The 18,584-nt window shown below is 38.5% G+C and overlaps 1 protein-coding gene across 5 annotated transcripts in view; it reads left to right on the top strand.

Moving 5' to 3' along the window:
- NCAM2 (neural cell adhesion molecule 2) overlaps positions 1-18,584 on the top strand; it is a 259,192-nt gene that overhangs the window by 218,505 nt on the left and 22,103 nt on the right. For all 5 annotated transcript variants that reach the window (XM_056825986.1, XM_056825982.1, XM_056825983.1 and 2 more), the window contains 2 exons: positions 11,929-12,109; positions 18,030-18,234. In XM_056825986.1, coding sequence (XP_056681964.1) covers positions 11,929-12,109; positions 18,030-18,234 — 386 coding nt within the window. The remainder of the gene's footprint in view (positions 1-11,928; positions 12,110-18,029; positions 18,235-18,584) is intronic.

An 18,584-nucleotide genomic window follows, 5' to 3' on the forward strand; every position in this document is an offset into this window, starting at 1 on the left:
AGAGGGATCTATGAAAAAGAACACTATCCACATTCAGAAGAAAAACTGTGGGAAAAGGAACACAGAAGAAAAACAGCTGCTTGATCACATGGGCTGAGGGGACATGGCTGGGGATGTAGACTCTAAATGATCATCCTAATGCAAATACCAACTACATGGAAATGGGTTCTGATCAAGGACACAAGTAACACCTAGTGGAATTGCACGTCGGCTGTGGGAAAGGTGGGAGGTGGGGAGGAAGGGAAAGAATGTGATTCTTGTAACCAAGGAATAACGTTCTAAATTGACTAAATAAATTAAAAAAATAAGAGAGGAAATAATTTTAAGTTTTAACCCAAAGTAGTATAATCTAGTAATCAGGTATGTAATATGCAATGAAATCAAAGAACACACATGAAAATTGGAAGTGAATACTTTATCGTAAGGCAAATATAAGATAATATTTCTTCCCCGAGAGATCACTTAAAACTAGTTGTAAATAATCATTTTCCACTATATATGTCCTTGAGAAAGTACAGTAGTGATTGGGTACTATTCTAATAAATGAATATGTATATATTTAATGAACAGTTATTGTATAACTAGCCAATGGTAACTGTAAAACATCAACATTAGCTGGCTGACTGGCTAAGGAGTACTTTGCTTCCCCTACTTCCCGGACTAAGGAAGAATAAAATATGCCTCGAGCTGACCATACTGTCCCTTCCCTCAGAGGCTAGCTGCCAGTTTAGTCATTTCCCTATCCGCCAGGTTTCCTAATCTCTGTTGATAAAGAGTAGAGGATTTTTACCTCAGGAGCCCTCATTCCATGTTATCTTCTCCCCCCACTTTCTAGTCCTCAAAGTTGGGGAATTAGTGAACCAAACTCAGTTTACAACAGGTTTGTTTATGCCCAGAGGGAACTGCCTGGATCCAGATGGCATCCTTTTGTGTAGTTCATAGAATTATTAATGAAACACAAAAAATAGCAGCTGGTCATGCCCCCAGGCAGCACCGGGCCACAAAGCTAGAAAAGTTGGTTTTCAGTCAATTATATTCTATGAAATTAAATTTAAAAATTTCCCCATTTGCCCTCTTTGCTTGCCTTCTAAATACACAAAGGAAATCTACATTTCTGGATTAACCACAGATTTTTCTATATGAAGTGAAGCAGAAATAGAATAAAGGGACAGATTACGATGAGAAAATAAATTTTCACAGACACCTATTAACCAAAGGAGAGGGAGCTAGAAAGTAAATGCCCTTGTTGATCTTTCTCAGATCGTTAGAGATGGACAATTCAGATCATCGGCCTTCTCCACAAAAGTAAGCTAATACCACGTGAGGCAAGCTCTGGCAGGACAACCTTGGGGAGTCTTTGTGACTGTCATTGCTTTCTCCATTTGCTGGAGGTGATGACACAAACATCACTGTTACTGTACTGCTCGGCCTTGCTCCCCTAATGTTCCCAGGTGTCCTTTCTATTCCAGAGTCCTTCGGGCTTCCCACATGTTGTGTATGTCGTGTTCTATAACCCCACACAGTTCAATTCCAAGTCACACAAAATTCCTTCCGTCTTTTCCCTTGTTAGGGTGATACTGCTCACTGGTAGCCACGGGACTCAATAGTCATGGGACTACTAACATAAAGTCATAGGCTCTGAGGATCATAGATTTAGAGGAACTTAAAGGAACCTTAGAGGCCAATAAGTCCAACCCGTTCATTTTTCATGGAGAGATGAATGACTTGTCCAAGGTTGCACAGTGAATGAGTATCTAAGGAAAGATTTGAACTTCCAGCCCTTGAGTCCAGATCCAATGTACCATCTACTACACCAGCAATACTCAGACTTTTTAACTCTCAGGACCCCTTTGTATTCTTTTTTAAATTAATTTATTCAGTCAATTTAGAACATTATTCCTTAGTTACAAGAATCACATTATTTCCCTCCCTCCTCTCCTCCCAACCTTCCTGCAGCTGACACGCAATTCCCCTGGGTATTACACGTGTCCTTGATCAGAACCCATTTCCATATTGTTGATGTTTACACTAGGATGATCATTTAGTCTACATCACCAATCACCAATCATATCCCCTCAACCCATGTGATCAAGCAATTGTTTCTCTTCTCTATTTCCGCTCCCACAGTTCTTCCTCTGAATGTGGATAGTGTTCTTTCTCATAGATGCCTCCAAGTTGTTCAGGATCACTGCATTGCCACTAATGGAGAAATCCATTACGTTTGATTTCTAACAGTTAAATTACTTTCTCTACTAAAAGTATTACATTTTTAGAGGTTTATTAAAGATTATTAGAAATCAAAGATACAAATCAATAAGTCACATTTCTAGGGCTGATAAACCCATTCAATTTCACTCACTACATCTTGAAAGCCACATATGCTTAGAAGCGGAAGCAGAGAGCCAAGTAGGCATAACAGTCAGTTTAAAATACAATTTTTCTTCTCGCCCTCAGGTGAGATTATAGAGCATTCTGGGAAGTGCCAAGGACTTCTGGGGATTGAAGTCTGGGGTTCAAATCTCCATTTTTACAGATTGTACCACAGTGTACCAGTCTCTGTGTATAATGTTTTCCTGGTTCTGCTCCTCTCATTCTGTATCACTACCTGGAGGTTGTTCTAGTTCCCATGGAATTCCTCCACTTTATTATTCCTTTGAGCACAAGAGTATTGCATCCCCAACATATACCACAATTTGTTCAACCATTCCCCAATTGAAGGACATCCCTTCATTTTACAATATTTGCCACCACAAAGAGTGCAGCTATGAATATTCTTGTACAGGTCTTTTTCCTTATTCTCTCTTTGGGGTACAAACCAGCAGTGCTATGGCTGGATCAAAGTGCAGACAGTCTTTTATCACCCTTTGGGCATAGTTCCAAATTGCCCTCCAGAATGGTTGGATCAATTCACAACTCTACCAGCAATGAATTAATGTCCCTACTTTGCTGCATCCCCTCCAGCATTCATTACTTTCCTTTGTGGTCATATTAGCCAATCTGCTAGGTGTGAGGTGATACCTCAGAGTTGTTTTGATTTGCATCTCTCTGATTATAAGACATTTAAAACACTTTTTCATGTGCTTATTAATAGTTTTGATTTCTTTATCTGAGAACTGCCTATTCATGTCCTTTACCCATTTATCAATTGGAGAATGGCTTGTTTTTTTGTACAATTGGTTTAGCTCTTTATAAATTTGAGTGATTAGACCTTTGTCAGAGGTTTTTTTTTAATTTTATAATATTTTATTTGATCATTTCCAAGCATTATTCATTAAAAACAAAGATCATTTTCTTTTCCTCCCCTGCACCCCCCGTAGCAGACACATGATTCTACTGGGTGTCACATGTGTTCTTGATTCGAACCCATTGCCATATTGCTAGTATTTGCATTCGAGTGTTCATTTAGAGTCATTAGAGGCTCTCCTCTGTCATGTCCCCTCAACCGCTGTAGTCAGGCAGTTGCTTTTCCTCCCTATTTCTACTCCCACAGTTTGTCCTCTGCTTATGAATAGTGTTTTTTCTCCTAGATCCCTGCAGATTGTTCAGGGACATTACACCGCCACTAATGCAGAAGTCCATTACGTTCGATTATACCACAGTGTGTTTGTCTCTGTGTACATTGTTCTCCTGGCTCTGCTCCTCTCACTCTGCATCACTTCCTGGAGGTCGTTCCAGTCTCCATTTTTATTATTCCTCCACTTTATTATTCCTTTTAGCACAATAGTACTCCATCACCAACATATACCACAGTTTGTTCAGCCATTCCCCAATTGAAGGGCATCCCCTCATTTTCCAATTTTTGGCCACCACAAAGAGCACAGCTATGAATGTTCTTGTACAAGTCTTTTTCCTTATTCTCTCTTTGGGGTACAAACCCAGCAGTGCTATGGCTGGATCAAAGGGCAGACAGTCTTTTATTGCCCTTTGGGCATAGTTCCAAATTGCCCTCCAGAATGGTTGGATCAGTTCACAACTCCACCAGCAATGAATTAATGTCCCTACTTTGCCACACCCCCTCCAGCATTCATTACTTTCCTTTGCTGTCATGTTAGCCAATCTGATAGGTGTGAGGTGATACCTCAGAGTTGTTTTGATTTGCATCTCTCTGATTATCAGAGATTTAGAACACTTATTCATGTGTTTATTAATAGTTTTGATTTCTTTGGCTGAGAACTGCCTATCCATGTCCCTTGCACATTTATCAATTGGAGAATGGCTTGATTTTTTGTACAATTGATTTAGCTCTTTATAAATTTGAGTAATTAAACCTTTGTCAGAGGTTTCTATGAAGACTTTTCCCCAATTTGTTGTTTCCCTTCTGATTTTAGTTACATTGGTTTTGTTTGTACAAAAGCTTTTTAATTTGATGTAGTCAAAATTATTTATTTTACATTTTGTGATTCTTTCTATGTCTTGCTTGGTTTTAAAGTCTTTCCCCTCCCAAAGGTCTGACATGTATACTATTCTGTGTTTACCCAATTTACTTATGGTTTCCTTCTTTATGTTTAAGTCACTCACCCATTTTGAATTTATCTTGGTGTAGGATGTGAGGTGTTGATCTATTCCTAATCTCTCCCACACTGTCTTCCAATTTTTCCAGCAGTTTTTATTGAATAGTGGATTTTTGTCCCAAAAGCTGAGATCTTTGGGTTTATCGTATACTGTCTTGCTGAGGTCACTTGCCCCCAGTCTATTCCACTGATCTTCCTTTCTGTTTCTTAGCCAGTACCAAATTGTTTTGATGACTGCTGCTTTGTAATATAGTTTAAGGTCTGGGACTGCAAGGCCCCCATCATTTGTGGTTTTTTTCATTATTTCCCTGGATATCCTTGATCTTTTGTTATTCCAAATGATCTTTGTTATGATTTTTTCTAAATCAGTAAAGAAATTTTTTGGGAGTTCAATGGGTATGGCACTAAATAGATAAATAAGTTTGGGTAGGATGGTCATTTTTATTATATTGGCTCGTCCTATCCATGAGCAGTTAATGTTTTTCCAATTGCTCAAGTCTAGTTTTAGTTGTGTGGAGAGTGTTTTGTAGTTGTGTTCATATAGTTCCTGTGTTTGTCTCGGGAGGTAGATTCCTAAATATTTTATATTGTCTAGGGTGATTTTGAATGGGATTTCTCTTTCTAGTTTTTGCTGCTGAGCTAGCTGTGTTGGAGATATATAGAAATGCTGATGACTTATGTGGGTTTATTTTGTACCCTGCAACTTTGCTAAAGTTGTTAATTATTTCAATTAGCTTTTTGGTTGATTCTCTAGGATTCTTTAAGTAGACCATCATTTCATCTGCAAAGAGTGATAACTTGGTCTCCTCCTTGCCTATTTTGATGCCTTCAATTTCTTTTTCTTCTCTAATTGCTAAAGCTAGTGTTTCTAGTACAATGTTAATTAATAGAGGTGATAATGGGCATCCTTGTTTCACTTCTGAGCTTATTGGGAAGACTTCTAGTTTATACCCATTGTAGATGACATTTGCTGATGGTTTTAGATATATACCTTTTATTATTTTTAGGAAAGGTCCTTCTATTCCTATGTTTTCTATTGTTTTCAATAGGAATGAGTATCGTATTTCAAAGGGTTTTTCTTCATCTAGTGAGATAATCCTGTGATTTTTGTCAGTTTGCTTGTTAATATGGTCAATTATGTGGATGGTTTTCCTACTATTGAACCATCTTTGCATTCCTGGTATGAATTCTACCTGGTCATAGTGAATAACCCTCATGATCACTTGCTGGAGTCTTTTGCTAGTATACTATTTAAGATTTTTGCATCTATGTTCATTAAGGAGATTGTAGTTTTCTTTCTCTGTTTTTGACCTCCCTGGCTTTGTAATCAGGACCATAATTGTGTTGTAAAAGGAATTTGGTAGAACTCCTTTGCTTATTCTGTCAAATAGTTTGTATAATATTGGGATTAGTTCTTCTTAGAATGTTTGATAGAATTCATTTGTGAATCTATCTGGACATGGGGACTTTTTCTTAGGGAGTTCTTTGATGACTTGTTCAATTTCTTTTTCTGATATGGGCTTGTTTAGGTAGTCTATTTCTTCCTCCATTAGTCTAGGCAATTCATATTTTTGTAAATATTCATCCATATCACCTAGATTGCCATATTTATTGCCATATAATTGGGCATAATAGTTTTTAATGATTGTCTTAATTTCCTCTTCATTAGAGGTGAGGTCTCCCTTTTCATCTTGGATACTGTCAGTTTGGTTTTCTTCTTTCCTTTTTTAAATTAGATTGACCAGTACTTTGTCCATTTATTTGTTTTTTCAAAGTACCAGCTTCTAGTCTTATTTATTAAATCAATAGTTCTTTGACTTTCAATTTTATTAATTTCTCCTTTGATTTTTAGGATCTCTAATTTAGTCTTCATCTGAGGATTTTTAATTTGTTCGCTTTCTAGGTTTTTAATTTGCCTGCCTAATTCATTGACCTCTCCACTGTCTAATTTGTTAATATATGAACTCAAGGATATAAATTTCCCCCTGAGTACTGCTTTGGCTGCATCCCATAGATTTTGAAAGGATGTCTCATCATTGTCATTTTCTTTAATGAAATTATTGTTTCTATGATTTGTTCTTTAACTAACTGATTCTGGAGAATTTTATTGTTTAATTTCCAATTAATTTTTTATTTGCCACTCCATGTACCCTTACTAATTATTATTTTCATTGCATTGTGATCTGAGAAGGTTGCATTTATTATTTCTGCTCTTTTGCACTTGTTTGTAATGTTTTTATGCCCTAGTACATGGTCAATCTTTGTGAATGTACCATGTGCTACTGAAAAGAAGGTGTTTTCCTTTTTTGTCCCTATGTATTTTTCTCCACATATCTAAAAATTCTAATTTTTCTAAGATTTCATTCACTTCTCTTACCTCTTTCTTATTTATTTTTTTGTTTGATTTATCTTATTCTGATGGAGGAAGGTTCAGGTCTCCCACTAGTATAGTTTTTCTATCTATCTATTTCATTCATCCTTGAGCTCCACTAGTTTCTCCTTTAGTAATTTGGATGCTATGCCATTTGGTGCATACATGTTGACTACTGATATTTCCTCCTTGTCTATACTGCCTTTTATCAGGAGGTAATTACCTTCCCTATGTATTTTAACTAGATCTATTTTTACTTTGGCTTTGTCAGATATCATGATTGCAACTCCTGTCTTCTTTTTAATCAGTTGGTGCCCAATAGATTTGGCTCCATCCTCTTATTTTTATGCTATGTGTGTCTACCTTCCTCACATGTGTTTCTTGAAGACAGCATATGGTAGGGTTTTGGTTTCTAATCCACTCTGCTCTTCACTTGTGTTTTATGGGTGAGTTCATTCCATTCATATTCAGAGTTATGATTACCAGCTATATATTTCCCAGAATTTTGATTTCTACTCCTAGTCCTGCCTTTTCTTCTTTCACTCTTTCCTTATACACCAATATTTTATTTTTAACCAGTTCCCTTAATTCCCACTCTTATTTTACTTCCCTTTCTAACCCCTTCCCTTGTTATTCCCCCCTTATTTTCTTTACAGTCTTTTTAAACTACACCCCCCACTCTCTCCCTCCCTTGGACTGCTTCCCTTCCCATCAGTCTGTTACCCTTCTTCTTCCCTATTGGCCACAAATCAATTCTCTGCCCCAATGGAGTGGATTGTTCTTCCCTCTTTGAGTCATTTTCAGTGCACGTAAGAGTTGAGTATTTCCTGTCTCCAACCTCTTTACCCTTACAGTGTATTGATGTTCTCCCCACTCCTGCCATGAGCTTCTTTGTGACATATAAATTTACCCCCTCTTGTTTCTTTTCCCATTTCTTTTAGTATTAACCTCTTTTTTTAAAGCTCTAGTTGTGTATATATATATATATATATATATATATATATATATATATATATACACACACACATGTATATGCATTTATGCATACATATATCTATATACCTATTCATGTCTTGGCATTTCATCCTATACAGTTTGTCACTGTTCCCTCTAAGTGTAATTCTTCTAGCTTCCCAGGCAATAATAACAATTTTTAAGAGTTACCTTTTTTCTTATAGAGATACATATCATTTTAACTTACTGGGTCTCTTTAAAAAAGTTTTGTGTTTTTTGTTTGTTTTTCTTTTTTAATTACCTTTTGGTGATTCTCTTGAGTTCTGTGCTTAGTCAAATTTTCTGTTCAGTTCTGGTCTTTTCGTTACAAATGCTTGGAATTCTTCTATTTTGTTAAATGACCATACTTTCCCTTGTAAGAATATAGTCAGTTTTGCTGGGTAGTTGATTCTTGGTTGTAGACCTAGTTCCCTTGCTTTCTGAAATATCCTATTCCATGCCTTTTGGACCTTCAGTGTGGATGCAGCCAGGTCCAGTGTTATCCTCACTGTGGTTCCATGGTATCTGAATGACTTCTTCTTAGCTGCTTGTAATATTTTTTTCCTTGGTCTGTTAGTTCTTGAATTTGGCTCTAACATTCTTGGGTGTTGTCAGTTGGGGATTAAGTACAGGAGGTGATCTGTGGATTCTTTCAATCTCCATTTTCCCCTTATGTTCTAGAATATTGGGCCAGTTTTCTTGGATAATTTCCTGTAGTATGATGTCCAGCCTTTTTCTTTTGTCATGGTCTCCCAGTAGACCAATGATTCTTAAGTTGTCTCTCCTGGAACGCTTTTCTACATCGTCTGTTTTGTGAATGAGGTGCTTCATATTCTCCTCAATTTTTTCATTCTTGATTTTATTTTATAGTGTCCTGCTGCCTTGTGAAGTCGTTTGTTTCTAGTGGTTGTATTCTGGTTCTTAAAGACTGGATTTCATTCCTGGCTTTTTGGTCATCCTTCTCCTTCTGGTCTGATTTTGTTTGGAGGTCATCTTTCATCTTCTTTGCCTCATCTTTCATCTTCTTTGCTTCATCTTTCATCTCCTTTGCCTCATTTTCAGGCTGGTTGGTTTTGGCTTTCAAGACACTATTTTCTTGTTTTAGTTCAAGTGCCTCTGTTTCCAAATAACTTATCTTAGTTTTTAAGTTCTTTTACTAGTTGTCTTCAGCCACTCTAAATTGAATTGTATTTTGACTTCTTCCAGAGGCTGTATCCAATTTGCTGGGGTTTCTGTGTTTTGTTTTTGTTTTTTGTTTTTTTTTGCTTGGTGTTCCCTGTTCTGTTTGCTCTTTGTTCATTTCCTGTATAGAAGCTGTTGATTGTAATTTATTTTTTCTTTTTCTGTTGTTTGCTCATATTTACCCCCTTCTTTACTCCCTGTAATTGCCTGAGCTCTCACTCCTCTCATTTTTTCTTTCTGCCTTCACCCTTGGAGGTTTGTTGATAAATCTCTCAGTGCAGTCTATGGGGGAGGGTTGTTGGAACTTGAGCTTCCCTGCCCTCTGGAGGCTGTGATGGGATTAAGTCCAGCAGTCTGTGGGTGAGGGGTTTGGGGGCTTGAGCTTCCCTGCCCTCTTGAGACTTTGATGGGATTAAGTCCAGCTGGGTTGCTGAGTGTGCCCTGAGGCAAAAAAAAAAACTCAGGGAGTGGGGGGGGGCAATATGGAGTGTCTCCACTGCTGCAACTGCTGCCCGCTCTGCGCTCTGTGTTTCTTGTCTAACTGCTTCCCCACTGCCTAAGTTGGACACTCTGAGCCTGGCACAGCTTTGCCTGCAAGGTACTCCCTCCAGACCAGCGCCTTTGCCCTCACAGAGGTTCCAGCTGCTGTGGGAGGCTTAGGGCTCTACATGGGAGAAGGGTCTCAGGACCTTCCTTCTTCCTTCTCCTTAAACTGGAGTGTTCTTGAATTGAGGCTTTGCAGGGTATACCTTTTAAGTTGAGTCTAGCAGGAGGGTTCCTTGGCTCTGTCTTGTTGTTAGGTTTGATTTTCAGTCCCCTAGGGGCATTTAGTTTGTAATTGGTAAGGAAGGGGGTTCAGAGGTCTGAACTTTCACTGCCTCTAGACCCCCATCTTGACTCAGCTTCACCTGAAGCATGTGTCAGTTCAATCAGCAGATTCTTTATCAGCCTCAATTCCAACAGGCTTCACTCCAAGCATATCTCTTTCAAACTCCCAGAAGAACGTCTCACAACAACCACCAACCAACCACCAACCAACCACCCTTGTCTCTCCCCTTTGTATTCTTAAAAATTATTGAGGATCTGCTTCCCAAAGAACTTTTGTTCATGTGGATTTTTTTTTTACTGAAATGTTCCTTTATTACTAATTAAAACATGCTAGTGTTATTATGCAAATAGTTTTGACCTGGCCAACACATGAAAAGATCTCAGGGACCCTCAGGGGTCCTCAGAGCACACATTGAGAACTGTCACCCTGCATTACATTGTCTCTCATGGCCTATGTATGAGTCAGTCTTTGGAGATTTGGTTGACTTGTAGATTTGCCTCCAAAGGATGCTATATGTGAATGGCATACTTGGGAGTATTGAAATGTTTGTGAATTGAAAGTAAAGAATAATAATTTTAGTGGGAGTGCTGCTAAATTCAGACCTGAGTAGGTTAAATTTATAAATATCTATGAGGGCCTTTTGTGTGTGAAAAAAATTTATACTCTGAAAGGACAATTTAAAGATATTAAAAAGAAAAATTATTTAGAAGAAATAATATTATCACATCAAAATCATGATCTTTATGTCTAGTCTAATAAATATAGTCATACATAGTTATATCTTATGCCTATTCTCCAATTAATTCAAAGTGAATAGAACAATACATTCCACATAGTTTATATAATAAATCCCAAACACTAAAAATATCAATAAATATTGCTATTTATTGGATTCAAAGAGCTAAATAAAAATCACATGATTTCTCATAAACATATTTCAAAATTAAGAAAGCTATCATGTATTTAAAAAGAAGCTCCTCTGCATCCATAAAGACGTAGCCACTACAATTCATGCTACTTAAGGCCTCGCTAGCTTTATTTTATGCTAGGGACACACACACACACACACACACACACACACACACACACACACACACACACACACCCTTTTCCCATGACCACCACACACATTGCCAGAGATTCTTTCTGTCTTTCCTCTTGCCACCATCTTCTTTCCCTCCCCTTCTTGGCAGTCCTACTCAAGGATAAAGAGACTCTTTGGCCAGAGGAAGATTTAAGAAGGGCCTACCTGAGGTTGTTGCCGCTCCCTAGGAAATAGTCTCCTAATATAGTTGACAGTGTGTTGTGCTCATGCTAGAAGTAGAGAGAAATAGTGTTTTGTTTCCGTTGTATTTCCTTTTTAAATTGCTCCTTTTAATCTAGTGCTAGAAAACGTGGTTTCTGTTGTATTTTATGATCCTTGAGTTGCTTTTATTGTGTTTTATCCTGGGTCTGGCCTAGCTGTGGCCCAACTCTGAAATCTGGGCCATTAGCTCAAATGTCACTGTGATGCCTTTATCTCGGAGTTATTTCAACACAACAGAAGAATTCCAAGCATTCATAAATAAAAGACCAGACCTGAACAGAAAATTTGGATGAAATAATATACTTTGGCTTAGAAAATATTTAGTTCTTAAAATTACCCAGGAAATATCCACAACTATGTATGAGCATTTGGCTCCATCTGGAAAAAGATATCAATATACCATGGACTTACGGTTTCAGAATACGTGCCAAGAAGACCCTATTGACAGTCTGGTCCACACGTCATGACCAAAGTGCTGAACAACAAGCCTCCCCCTAAACATACCCCTGTGTCAGAGATGTTTATTGTTAGACATGCATTGCCTTAATAATAAATATAAATTTATCCTTCTTTGAAATATAATGAAAAAGTAAACCAGAGACACCTACAGATTTTCTTTTATAAAGCAGCCAATAATCTTCCCAAAATCATTCTAAAAACATGTCCCAACAATTGATATTTGAAAAAACTGATTAGCTATTGGATATTCAAAGTGCCTTTTTTCTCATTTTGACAGAAAGATAAGGAAGACCAGTGGCTTGAGAAAAAGGTTCAGGGCAATAAAGATCACATCGTTTTGGAACATTTACAGTGGACCATGGGTTATGAAGTGCAAATTACAGCTGCAAACAGACTTGGATATTCTGAACCAACAGTATATGAGTTCAGCATGCCGCCCAAACCCAATATCATTAAAGGTGAGCATACCTGTCTTTGAATTTTTAAGTCTAGAAGATAGATGGTTTTGTGATAATGTGCCTTTTCATTGTGTTTAGTGGATTTTCCAGTATAAAAACAATTATGTTTTCTTGTCTATCAATTAATTACGTTATATATTCTACTCTATTTCTAAACTGGTGTTTTCTAACGTCTTTCATTCCACTGGAAGAGTAACAAATTTATACATTTATTATACAGCGTGCATGAAATAACAGGAGAACTTGTTTATCCTGGGCAATACCATTATGTCATTTAATATGTGGTCATCTCCCTCAATACTCATCATAAAATACAAATTTCATGACGTAACATTATTAGTTTTAAAACTCAATTGTATAGCAGTTGTTGAACCAGAGTTGCATCTTTAGTTTGTATTAATTTTTTAAAGTTAACTCTCATTTTTCACAGTTTCTAATAAACAAAGCACCTAATGTTGGAAAATGAAAGAAAAACTAGTCTTTTAGGCAATTTTCTAAACCTGAAAATGTGAATTTTGTAATTAGCATTGTTTCTGCCATCTGTTTATATTTCCTAGATATTAATTGCCAGATTGTCCTAACTTGGGTGCTCTTTGGTAATGATCCTTCAAAGAAAAAGCCTAATAAATACTATATTGCAAGAATATACTCAACAGACATGACTTTTGCCTTCGAATTTTGTGTCACTTAAATACCAATTGAAACTTATATAAAGGATGTAAGGATGGTTCAATATCTACAGAAAAACAATCAACATAATCATATTAAAAACCAGAACATCCACAGTCACTTGATCATCTCAGTTGATATAGAAAAAGCGTTTGACAAAGTACACGCTCTTTTATGCTAAAAAACCCAAAACTATCGAAAGAAGCATCTGTCCAAAACCAAAGTAAGCAGCATATACATAGAGATAGAATGCAACCTTTCCAGTAAATTCAGGAGTGAAGCAAAGATGCTCAATCATCCCCCTATTATTTGATATAATTTTCAAATGCTAGCAATAGCAGTACAATAAGAAAAAGAAATTAAAGGTACAGAGACAAGTAAAGAGGAGATATAATTATCCCTGTTTGCTGATGATATGATGATATACTTGTAAAATCCTAGGAAAGCAAAGACACTAATTGAGGTGGTTAATAGCTTCAATACAGGTGTAGGTTATAAATAAACCCTCAAAAATCAACAACATTTCTAAATAATGATAAGACAATCCAATAAGATGTAAAAGGAAAATCTCAATCCAAAGAACTACCAGATATGTAAAATATCTTGGCATAGACCTACCAAAGCATAAAAGACATCTATAGATGCAATGACAAAATGATCCTTAAAGAAATCAAAAGCATTTTATATATCTGGAGTAATATTCAGTGTTCATGTTAAGGCTATGTCAAAATTATAAAAAGAGCAATGCTTCCCAAAGTACTTCATAATTTTAATGACAGGCCAATCTAATTACCGAGGTGATACTTGATAGAATTTGATAAAATAATAACAAAATTCATTCAACTAATTTATTTTACTTTGTCACACTTACTTCACACACCATACCATTTAAAAAAATTTTCCCCCCATATTTGTTTTTTTTTCCTTAATGGTATATATTAGTTCCCTGTGGGTAGATACTTTTTTTTCCTTTTTTATCCCTATAGAGGCCTCATCTCCTCTGGGACATAGCATTTAGTAGAGTCTTAATCAATACTGAATAAATAAAATAATTAATTAATTGATTGCTTAATGAATAATAAACATCTACAAATGTTTACTCTGGAAAAGAGAATTGGCGAAAACTCAAATGTGAGTTGTCTTTAGATATTTAAAGAATTATCACATAAATAATCAATATAGTTCCAAGCACTGAATCTATACATGAGTAGAAGGAGGGGAAATGATTAGAAATGAGAGGATGACAAATTTCAGCTTGATATCAAGAGAAATTTTCTTTAAACAGATTGAGCTAATATAGACTCTGCCTGGCAACTGACGGACTCCTTTATCATGACACTGTCAAGCAAAAGCTAGATGATCCTTAACAGAAATATTATAGAAAGGATCCTAAGTAAGACGGACCTCATAGTATATCTATATGGTCGTTTGGTTGAGAAGCCCATACTGCCCTGGGCCACATCATGTATTGGCCTCTTGATGCTGAGCTTTTCTTCTCAGGGTTGATCGCTGACCTCCCAAGCTACGTCGCTGTTCTTCCACAGTTTTGCTTCCTTTATTCGTCTCCAATAGGCTGTCCGATATCTTCTACAACTCACTTTTTAACTGCTACAAAGAACCTCGATTGCTCTGTCCACCACAGCAGGCTCACATCCTTTTACAAAGCCTTCATCATTTGGTCCTGCCCTGCCGATCAAGCCTCCTTTTTCCCTCCTCTCTGCTTCTCTTCGATCAGTCGTCTCGCTGTCCTCATAGCCAAGTCAATTGTCTTCAAGTTCTCCACTTTTCTCTTTGCCTTTTTCCTTCCCAGCGTGTCAAATTAAGTTCAGGTTTCCCTTTCTACCGAAAATTCTGCCGTAGGGTTCAAGCACGACGTTATCAAATCTTATACTCTTACGATCCTGTGCATCCGGCCAGTGGCCAAGCGTTAGTGATTTTATTTCCGCCATTGTTCTTAAATCTATTATTTACTCTGCACTGACAAGCTGGAGAATTTCCAGAGGATGGATGCCAACCCGTCATGAATGGCCTGGAATCCAGATAGAATACGTGAAAGGGAATGTCCGAGTTTCATCGGGAGAGCATTATGGCGGTCTTTGGGCCCTTAAAAGCCTGCTGCAGAAGTGGACTCGCTCTGTAGGGTCCCACAGAGAAGAGTGAGGAACGATGCCAGGAAAGTGTAAATAGAAAAAGTTTAGAGGAAAGGCTGGAAAATTCCCTAATCATGAGAGTTATCCAAAAATTGAATGAGATGCCCCAGGAAATAGCAAGCAAAGTGCATTGTAGCAGGGATTCTTTTAAGAGTGTAATCAGAGTTGAGGACTGCCGAAGTTCCTTCCAGTTCTGGAATTTCAGGATTCCGTGATTCTGAGCTAGACGAGCAGTAAGAGAATAAACTTAAATAAAAGGAGCAAAATCTAGATTTTTACGTTTGCTGTAACTGGGAGCTAACTTGATGGTGCTAGTCTCAAGGGAAGGCAACCGACTGCCATTGACTGATTGCCAATTGGCAGATCCAAAGCTAATTTTCTTTCTAACCCAGTAAACATTTAAGTGCCTGCTCTGGGCTGGGCACTGTGCTAGGTAAGCACTGGGGATGCAACTAATGAGAGGAAAGGCAGTCCTTGCCCTCAGAGAGCTTCCAATCTAACGAGGGGAGACACACACCAAGAGGCTGGAAAACAGGAACTGGGAGAGGGAGACACGAGGATGTACCCGGTCTAGGAGCATTTGTTCAGGCTGCTGAAACTGGACAGAGCAGCGGATTGCTAGGGCGGGGGACTGAAGTGGGAATCTTTAGAGACAATTTTTTTTTATTGTAAAAGACTCCTTTATGTCCTTCGTGAGTTTTTGTGTTCTTTCTGTGGTTATAGTGAGGCTATTCTTTATGGTATATTTTCTGTTAATTTGAATACTTTGGACCTAAAACCTGATTTACCCAAATCAATGGAGACCCAGACAAGAAGGAGCTTCTAAAGTTCAGGGAAAACTGAAGCAAAGAGATGGGATTCGAGGGCCGCTTAGAAACACTAAATCCAGTTCATGGAGCAGAGCGCTTGAGGTCTTGCCCCCGAGGTCCCGCACGCGTATTTAGTGCATATTTTATCTCTCTAAGTAGATAGAGCTTGGCAGGGACACAGTGCCGGGGAGACCTGCAAACGTGCATCTTCCATAGGGCTTGAGTGCGAAGGTACTACGGAGGTGGGGGTACATAGAGCCCTTCATGGCTTGGGGAAGGGAACTCTAGAAACCCCAAATGCGTGGCCTTGCGGGATCTGGAAACCCCAGGTTTGCCCTGGTCTGGGGAGCTTCCCCTGAGGGGAAGCCCCACCTCACCAGCCTCAGGCTAACAATAGACCTTGAGTTATAGCGCAGTAGGGAGCGCATCAGTCTCCTAAGCCAAAGGTGCCGAGTTCCAGCTTCTAGGAGAAAAACACTATCCACAAGCAGAGGACAAACTGTGGGAGTAAAACACCGAGGAAAGGCAACTGCTTGACTGCAGGGGTTGAGGGGACATGACTGAGGAGAGACTCTAAATGAACACTCTGGTGCAAACACCAGCAAAATGGAAATGGGTTCGGAGCAAGGACACATGTGATACCCAGTGGAATTGTGCGTCGTTGGCTATGGGAGAGGTTGGGGCAGGGGGGAGGAAAAGGAAATGATCTTTGTCTCCAATGAATAATGTTTGGAAATGACCAAATAAAATAATGTTTAAAAAAAGAAAAAAAGAAAAAAATGTCCCTCAAAGCCCTTTGCTATTTCTTTTCCTTTCTACTAATGCAAGTGAACAAGATCCAGAGATCACAGCTGCGATTAGTCTCCTATCAAAACCTTTACCAGAATGAATCTGTTAAAGCTGACTAGATCTGAATGTCAGTTCAGTAGCCAACCTAAAATGTAATAAAACATGACTTAGGATTAACTTGTGGAGTATTCCCACCCCCAAAATGGTTTTCATACCCTAAAGATGTCATGGTTATCCGTGTCACACCAAATGGATTGATACGCTCTAGAGCTGGGATGGCAAACCTATGGCACATGTGCCAAATATGGCACGCAGAGACCTCTGTGGGCACATGCCACCCACCAGAGTTAGTTACTAGAAAGGCAGAGGAAATTCAGCAGAGCTGCTCCCTTCCCTTCTCCACTATGCCTCCCCATACCTCTGTGCAGCAGCCCAATGGAAGCACTTACTACCTCCCCTGCGCAGCATGTCTGGGCCACTCCCCTCCTGTCCTCTCCTCCCCCCCCCCCCCCACCGTCTGGGGTAAGGAAGTCAAGGGCAAGGGGAAAGAGGGGAGCAGCACTTGGTCTCTAGGGGGCAGGGAACAGCACACAGTGGGCCGAGGCAGAGCATGAGGTCTCTAAAAGGTTTATCGTCACTGCTCTAGACCCTTTGTCACATGATGAACGCTCCCTTTTGTCCCCATATTGCCTTTCAAAAATTACAACCAGTGGCCAACTATTTGTATCACACAATTGCCAAAATTTGTCTATGAGTTAAACATTTTTATACATAAAACCTGTGAAAAAGCATATGACAAAAAAATTACTCTAAAAAATATGGAAAAGAGGAACTTGGCTTTAAAATGTCAAAAAATCCCCTTTAAAATATTTTTCCTCTTAAAACAGTTTTCAAACAGACATTTGCAAATTTAAGGAGTAGAAATTAAATCAGTCTTTCATTGAAAATTTTTGATTGGCTTCACACAACAATTTTCTTAACCCTTTCCTTCTGTCTTAGAATCAGTCCTGAGTATTGGTTCCAAGGCAGAAGAGCAGAAAGGCAATTGGGTTTAAGTGACTTAAGCAGGGTTACACAGATAGGAAGTATTGGAGGTCACATTTGAACCCAGAACCTCTTGTCTCTAGGTCTAGCTCTCTATCCACTGAGCCATCTAACTTCCCTCACACGCAACAATATTTGACATTGTAACAATCAAAACATTCAAGATAAAAACATTGATTTCATGGCATGTCAGGTTTAGAAAAGGCATTATGAACCTCGGACAATGATTTGTTTTTTGTTGGGGAAAAGGTGTTCAGCATTCAAATTTTACGGATCATTTCTATAGCCTTGCTAATCACGCATTACTTTAAATTGTTCTTTGAAATTTGATGTTTAGTCTGCAATAATCATTCAACTGAAATCTCAAAATAATTTCCTCTAACTTTCAATTTTCATTGAAATATATTCTCCTTTTTTTCCTTATAAGCTTTCTAACGTGTGATTTTTTTCACTTTTAAGACACGCTTTTTAATGGCTTTGGACTTGGCGCCATCATCGGCACAGGCGTCGCTGCGCTTCTACTGATTCTTGTGGTCACTGATGTTAGCTGCTTCTTTATCCGACAATGTGGATTGCTAATGTGTATTACGAGAAGGATCTGCGGGAAGAAAAGTGGGGCGAGCAGCAAAAGCAAAGATTTAGAGGACGGGAAGGCCGCCTATTTGTGAGTATCATACGTTCATTTTAAGACATTTCCTCTCGGTTCTAAACCGCTATTTCCTTCCAGCAACATCTGAGCCTATGGAGGCAAAGACCGCTTTGCATGGGTCGAGCTGTACATTTTCCTAGTGATTCTGCTGCCTCACGTCTCCATCAATCAGGGGCCTTTTCACAAAATCAAAGCACTAGAGGAAGCAATTTGAGGATTGATCTGTCACTGGCGTCGTTCACGCCACATCCAGAAGGAGCCGAACGTCGTCTTCTCTCTAACAAGTCACGGTCTAGCTTTGGCTTGAAGACCTCCAAGGAGGCAGCCAGTTGGCCTTCTGGGCAGCCCTCCGTGTTAGGAAAGCT

This window comes from Monodelphis domestica, chromosome 4, assembly GCF_027887165.1.
Source record: "Monodelphis domestica isolate mMonDom1 chromosome 4, mMonDom1.pri, whole genome shotgun sequence".
Classification (NCBI taxonomy): Eukaryota; Metazoa; Chordata; class Mammalia; order Didelphimorphia; family Didelphidae; genus Monodelphis; species Monodelphis domestica.